This window comes from Gregarina niphandrodes (assembly GCF_000223845.1).
Source record: "Gregarina niphandrodes unplaced genomic scaffold scaffold00015, whole genome shotgun sequence".
In the NCBI taxonomy this organism is placed as follows: Eukaryota; Apicomplexa; class Conoidasida; order Eugregarinorida; family Gregarinidae; genus Gregarina; species Gregarina niphandrodes.
Window position 1 is genome coordinate 156,741 of NW_011646042.1, and position 6,993 is coordinate 163,733.

A 6,993-nucleotide genomic window follows, 5' to 3' on the forward strand; every position below is an offset into this window, starting at 1 on the left:
GCTGGCGGACAGCGGAGACTAATTCATCGGGACGCGTTTATCTTGTCTAACTCGGGCCCGATACACGCACGGTATCGCGAGATTAACACGGTGGGCCGCGGGACATGGGGCGAGGTGAAAGCAGTTATGGATGTACGGACGGGAACGAAGAGGGCGGCAAAGAAGATTCCAAAGTATTTTGTGGAAGATGCGGATCGATTTCTACAGGAGATTGAGATCATGAAAGGACTGGATCATCCGAACATAGTGCGGTTGTTCGAGTCTTTTGAAGATACCAAGGACATTTATCTCATTATGGACTTTTGTGCAGGTGGTGAACTCTTTGACCGACTTGTGGATGGAGGCACATTCAACGAAGCACTCGCCTCCCGTATCATGCTCCAAGTGCTTCAGGCTGTAGCCTACTGCCATTCGCGCCGAGTGGCACATCGCGACCTAAAACCCGAAAACTTCCTCTTCCTGAACCAGTCCCCTTGGTCGCCCCTCAAACTTATTGACTTTGGACTGGCCTCCAAGTTCACACCCGGCATCCCAATGCGCACCAAGGCCGGTACGCCCTACTATGTTTCCCCCCAGGTTCTCGAGGGCCGTTATGGTCCAGAGTGTGATGTATGGAGCGCCGGCATTATCATGTACATCCTACTGTGCGGTTACCCACCCTTCAATTCTTACTCAGACCGCGGCATCATGCAAAAGGTTCGCGAGGCACAACTAGAATTCCCTATGGCAGAATGGGCCAGCGTCTCTCGCGATGCGAAAGACCTTATTCAAAAATTACTCACACGACATCCGAAAAAAAGAATCACCGCAGAGCAAGCTCTCAAACACCCTTGGCTCGCCTCACACAGCACCGAACAGGTGCCTCGATTCGGTGTCGAACTGCTCGAAAAGTTCCGACGCTTCCAAGGCCTTAGCCGACTGAAGAAAATCGCGCTCACAATCATGGCCCAGCACATAGATGAAGGAGAAATCGCTGGATTGCGCGAAATATTCATGGCCTTAGACACCTCAGGAGACGGTGTACTCTCCGTAGACGAGATCAGAGCCGGCATCGGACGAGCCGGCTTCAAGAAGCTACCCGCCGACCTGGACACCATGCTCCGCGAAGTTGACACCTCTGGAACAGGCACCATCGACTTCACAGAGTTCATTGCAGCCTGTCTCCACCAGTCACAATACAGACAAGACGAAATGTGCAGAAAAGCCTTCACCATCTTCGACATCAACCACGACGGCAAAATCAGCGCCGAAGAACTCGAGACTGTCTTCCACCTGGCCAGCGGCGAAAGCGACGACGCCGCAACCCATGAAGTCAAACGTACTCAACCACACCACACCACAGCACCCCACCCACACCTCCACCACTCATTTCTTTCAGAGGCTTTACGGGAAGCAGACGCAGACGGGGATGGAGAAATATCGTTTAAGGAGTTCGTCAGCCTCATGCGGAGAGTACCATCGAGGACTCTGCTCGGCTCCTGCCCGGAGGAAGCCGCAGGCATGATGGTCCGGGTTAGCTCCCGTCCGAACATCCTACGGCGACACCCATCCGATATCGTCGCCCAACCTCAGAGGAGCGCCAGTCTTCACCTCTGGGACAAGTACTGATTCTTTTTTAGACTCGCTCAAAAACTCCAAGTCGCGCGCCATCCCGATTTTAGCTAATACCGATCGATACCACGATCACATATGCATGACTCGCATGCACGGCGCGTCGATGTGCGCGAACGGTCGCACAAGCAGTGGCCGTTAAACGACCCAAACTCCGCAACCGCTCAGAACCGCCCGTCAAAGCCTTGGAATCCACACAAGAGGAAGTACGGGTAGTAGTCCTTCTTCTCGATCTGGTTACACCAGTTCCAAGCGGAGGTCAGACGGCCGTCAATGCAGGACCCTGCGTCGAAGAAGTTGTCGGCACCGCTTCCGTCAAAAGCGTGCCGGAAAAAGTCCGTCAAAATCCGGAGCCTGCAGAAACGCTCGATTTGAACCCGGCCCGCCACTTGGCTCCCCCCCTCCCTCACTTGGCGGCACCCCACTTCACTTGTGTGAGCCTTACTGTAGGTGTTGGACGTCGCCGTATCCGCGTCGAATCATTTCGACGATTTCAGGGCGCTTCTGTCTCGGCAGTTGTTCCAGGACTTGGATCAGAGGTTGGACGATGCGGGGCACCTGGAGGTATTTGTCAATGAACATGAGGGCGTTTGGAACGTTGTGGTCGCCTAGGTGGACGACACTACTGCCGATCCAGCCCCCGCACTGGCTCATGACCTTCCTCAAAATCTCGTTAACGCAGCGCTGGACACGCGGAGCGGGCTGCACTCGGTTGAGTCCCTGACCGGTGGCGGAGAGGCGGTAGGAAGGCGAGGCAAGCCAGCCACTTCCGTCGGTGGCGAGCAGGTCGGAGTCGGCGAGGGTCCAGAGTTCGAGGAAGTTGCGCAAAATCTCCTTCCACAGCAACAACGTCTGCTTCACATAAAGGAACTGGCGCTGATGGCTGTGCGTCAATCTGGCTCCCTCCTGTCCCAGCGCAATAGCCAAGGAGGCATCTGCGCTCGTCGGCTTCTCAGCGTCGTAAAACGTAACCAAGTACTGATACAGCTGATCGACCGGCTTCTCATTGTACCGCAAAAACGTCATATGGTCCTTCAACGAGTAAATCGCCAACTCCACGTCCTCTTCACTCAAGGCCTCACTCGCAACACCCGACCGCGGCAACACCAGCCGGTCCGCTCCATCACTCACCGGCTCCGGCTCGGCGCGAGCAAAAAAGAAATTTCGCAACAAACCACGCCTGCCGTCCCCCGCGGCCCGAGGAGTCGCGCAATACTTCTCAACCAACGACTTGGTCGCCGCCTCCTTGCGTTGCTGCATCAACCGCACCTGATCCCGTGTCAAGCCGTAGTCATAAATCTCCTGCGTCGCAACCACCAACAACGGGTCGTCCAACAACTCCAAACCACGCTCCTTCTTCTCCAACAAATTGTATACTGTTCGCACTGGCGTTACACAATCAAACTCCAACACCTGACTAATCGCCTTCGAACTCGTGTCCATTAGCACATACATCAACTTCCCGTAATTCTCCCTCATCTTCTCAGGATTCAGAATCTTGTACCGCCGCCCAATCTCGAAACAACCTTGGTAAAACCGCTCCAATGACTTGAAATCGCGGTCCTTCATCAACCGCTGACCCTCCTCGTAGTCCCGAGCCATCACCAACCCCGTCAAGATCGAACATATCTGCCGAATCTGCTTCAGAATCTGCTTGTTCTTATTGCCCGCATGGATAATGTCCACCTTGTCCGTGTAATCACTGATGTACAACGTGCTCTCCAGCAACCTCAAAATCTCCCGCTCTTCGTACACTAGCCTTAGCGGCGTGTAGCGGGATAAGTGCTTCAGTATCTGCCGGTTAGACATGCTACCGGCCCTGTACATACTGGCCAGCTCCGCGCCTTCGGTCAGCACCTCACCAGCTGCAGCAGCAGTTGTGCTCGTACGGCTGTCTCCGCCCTTTTCCTGATCCTCAAAAGTCATGGTCGCATACTGGCTGTCCACCGCCTCCTTGATCTTCTCGGTAAGTTCTCGGCCCACATCCGCAATGATATCTCGAACTTCACTGCTCGGTTCCTTCCTTAATCTCTCTATGACTGCGAAACACTCTTTCATTGCACAACCAGGACGCCAGGGTGTTCGGGGCGGGCGACGGAGTTGGGAAGTGTTTGCATACCTCGCAGCCAGTCTTCTGTTTTGAAATGCAATGCAGCCGTCTTCAGCTCCGGCGCCAATTCGTCGAGCACCGCCAGGATACCACCGTCTTCTCCCTCGTCCTGCTCTGAGTCAACTACGACGACGTCGTCCTTATCCAGAATGTTTTTCAGCATGGACAAAATATATAAATTTCAAAAGTGCGAGTGCTGCAGAGCAACGTGAGGAACGCGCAGCACTTCGTACAAGGCGTGTGAATCGTCTGGCGAGGGTCCCCACTCCACCACCTCGTACACTACCAAATCCCAGTGCAGTTCTGATACCGACGATATCACCTAAACAAACAGTTTTATCTGGCCCAGTCAGTATTCACTCACTTGATCTACAAACTGCGCAGCAGCGAAAGCCTGCTGTTTGGTAAGTGCATGGCTGCGATGTTTCGGGCTCAGAAGACTCACATGGTCTGCACGCTTGATTTGAATCCCGCGCTGACCACGTCTTCCCTTCAGCTCCAGGGGTACTCCACACTCCCGCTCCAATGCATGAGCTATACCTTTACATAAACGATTCAGCTTATCCTCTTCTTCAAACCAATGAGAGTCTAGCGGCATAACTAAGCCATTGTCCGGCGTCACCTTAATCCACTTCAAGCGACGGTTGTATGCCGCAGCATCGGCGTCAAAAACTCTCCTCGGATCCATTGTCCCCGGGCCCATCTCGTACAAAGGTCCCCGACACACCCGGTAAAACGTGTCCTCCTCTCCCTCATGCCTTCGTCCTCCGGCAGGCGTCCCATCAGTGCCCGCCGCATCAAATACTCTTTCCTCAAATACTCCTTCCTCAGATTCTCCTTCCTCAGCACATTGCACTACTTCCTCAATGTCATAAACTCTTTCCCCGGCGTCTTCCTCCCTTTCTTCCCTCCTTAAGTCTGATGCAGTCGTAAGGTTATCAGCAGCCTCACTGTCCTCACTGTTCTCCCGAGCCCGCGGGATACACGACGATCGATGATGCGCATCCACGAAGTTCATAACAGCTTTGCGCAAAGCTCGCAAAACGCTTTCCTTCCTGCATGGTTCTTCCGAAGCCTGAATCGAGAAGAAGCCGGTCAAGCTACAATGTAGCGGGTACTGGAATGATTCATCCTTCCCAAAGACGGCACCGAGATAATCACGAGCAAACAATATCTTTTGAGTCACGTCCATCGCCGGGGACGGCTCCAAATACACAATATAACATCCCAAATCATGCTTTATCGAGCATGATGAGTCACTGCCGGCCGAGGAGGACTCGTCGCTTATAACTGATGTTGGTGAACGATCACTCTCCTCTCCACTGTAGGTAGAACACACTGATAAATTATTCTTCCGCGGGGTACCAACGACCTCCCTGTTTGCGATAATGAGATCCGGTAGCATAAGGATCATAGCAGCAATATATCTTGAGTTGATGATGCTTATCTTAACTTAGCCTCAGTCTTGTCTTGTCAAATCCCGAGCGGCTGGGTCATAGAGTTAAAGACTCACAGCCATGATGTCACACGTCTTGTTGAACTCTTATACACGTTGCGATGCCCTAGAGCAGTAGTCCGTTGCGGAATCGTCGTTGTCCAGACTTGAATTTTTGTTTTCGAGCAAACGTGTGCGCCGAACACACGTGTGTGCGCGCGGGTTTTAAAAAGGGATACTACCAGGGGAAATCCATGCAGAGATACCTTTTTTGCAAATGAGTTTTTGGATTGCGGAGGAGCAGCTGGACGCGCCTCGTCTGGTGATCTGCAGCAGAGATAGATCTTTCGCGTGTGAAAAGTGCCAAGAGGAATACGGAGTTAACGTCCACAATTTGGAGGCACGGTTTTGGTATACGCCGAAGGTTGATAGCTGCTCCAAGAGAGCGACGCAGCGTGATGACGAGCAGATAGACGGTGAAAACCTGTTTGAATCATTTCTCGCATTTGTATTGGAGGTAATTTCGGATCGCTGGGGCGGTGAAATTGCGAACGAGGTAGTGGAGAATACAGAGTCACTCGCGAGCATTTTTATAGCGATCCCTGCGCGAGTTGGGAGCCAGAACATCAAGAGACTTCTTCAGGCGAAGGTAATAAAGAAGGCGAACGATTCATACACGAAGGGCAAGACTGGAGGTTTAGACAAGAGAGCGCTCGGGATAACGGAGTCTTACGAGACCTTTGAGATTGTTACAGACAATGACTTTCAAGACATATTTAACATGCTGGATGTGTTACAGACGATGCGAAAGAACATCATTTTCTTTTATGATACAGTAATCAAGCCGACTATATGTTATCAGCATAATGGAGCGTTCCATAGACACCTGCACAATCTGAAGAAGCGCTTCATTAGAAAGGTGACGAGTAGCCGCGAAGACGCTGAAATTGATTTGTCAAAGAGTCCCACTGTCAGGTCGATTCGATATGTTGAGGAGGACGAGGATGATATTCCGGAAGAAGTTATCAGCAACTTGTCCGAGGGGGCGTACGGCTGCAGCTTTAGGCAATGGTACCACAGGCTCTATGGCAGAGGCTTCTGCCACGTGGTCAAGCAGAGCATTATCAGCTCAAGACTCTTCAACAAACGCTACTTGAAACAAGAACTGAGAGACTTAAGGTCCAGTATTATATCTTCCATCAATGGTGCGTTCAATGACATATCTCTGTGACGTGCCCTATTCCTGCTGTCACATTCACTCAGGCAGTATATAATTGAGAGCCTTTGGTGAACAAGTCTATTCCGAATACATAACCCTCAGAACACGTCACCTCAGAACACGTGGCCGTCAAAACAGTGAAGATTTGTGAACAGACAAGGCGAATGGTACGGGCATGCATCTCTGGACCTGCATCAGATAGCACATGCCCGGTGCCACATGCTTGGTTGGATGGAACTGATTACTTGGGGGGCACCACACACAGCCTCCGGTTTAATAGTTTTTTTCCTGACATGAATGACGACAGCCACGCATACCCCATTGCTGATGTCGCTCTAACGTCAAAACTGCACAGTCTCATCAATTTATCCAGCTCATATGAGCAACTGCGAAAAGGCATTAGCGAAAGTACCCATCCCCTCTCCCCCCCGGTCTTGCTTCCGTCCCTTTCTGCCTCCTCTGCCATAAGGTGATTTTGTGTAGCTGTCAAGGCCTTGAACAAGACCCAAGCACAACTGGTGGTTTTAGCGGCTGATGCCGCTCCACTGGAAATAGTACTCCACATCCCGCTTCTTTGCGAACAGCGCGTAAGTCCCCCCCCCTCCCCTCCCCTCCCCT

The 6,993-nt window shown here is 52.2% G+C and overlaps 5 protein-coding genes across 5 annotated transcripts; 3 read left to right on the forward strand and 2 right to left on the reverse strand.

Annotated features, from left to right (window-relative positions):
* Positions 1–126: 126 nt before the first annotated feature.
* GNI_082880 (calcium/calmodulin-dependent protein kinase) lies at positions 127–1,608 on the forward strand (the record flags this gene model as incomplete). The annotated part of the gene is made up of 2 exons (XM_011135771.1): positions 127–1,318; positions 1,379–1,608. 2 exons carry the CDS (start codon positions 127–129, stop codon positions 1,606–1,608), a joined length of 1,422 nt encoding a protein of 473 aa, XP_011134073.1.
* Positions 1,609–2,052: 444 nt separating this feature from the next.
* Positions 2,053–3,884, reverse strand: GNI_082890 (hypothetical protein; the record flags this gene model as incomplete). The annotated part of the gene is made up of 2 exons (XM_011135772.1): positions 2,053–3,650; positions 3,731–3,884. The coding sequence occupies 2 exons, from the start codon at positions 3,882–3,884 to the stop codon at positions 2,053–2,055; spliced, it is 1,752 nt and encodes a 583-aa protein (XP_011134074.1).
* Positions 3,885–3,902: 18 nt separating this feature from the next.
* Positions 3,903–4,913, reverse strand: GNI_082900 (hypothetical protein; the record flags this gene model as incomplete). Its single annotated transcript, XM_011135773.1, has 2 exons — positions 3,903–4,043; positions 4,086–4,913. The coding sequence occupies 2 exons, from the start codon at positions 4,911–4,913 to the stop codon at positions 3,903–3,905; spliced, it is 969 nt and encodes a 322-aa protein (XP_011134075.1).
* Positions 4,914–5,433: 520 nt separating this feature from the next.
* On the forward strand, positions 5,434–6,387 carry GNI_082910 (hypothetical protein; the record flags this gene model as incomplete). Its single annotated transcript, XM_011135774.1, has 1 exon — positions 5,434–6,387. The coding sequence occupies one exon, from the start codon at positions 5,434–5,436 to the stop codon at positions 6,385–6,387; it is 954 nt and encodes a 317-aa protein (XP_011134076.1).
* A 281-nt stretch (positions 6,388–6,668) lies between these two features.
* Positions 6,669–6,783, forward strand: GNI_082920 (hypothetical protein; the record flags this gene model as incomplete). The annotated part of the gene is made up of 1 exon (XM_011135775.1): positions 6,669–6,783. A coding segment is annotated over one exon (115 nt), but the record flags the coding sequence as incomplete, so codon positions are not given.
* Between the last annotated feature and the right edge of the window lie 210 nt (positions 6,784–6,993).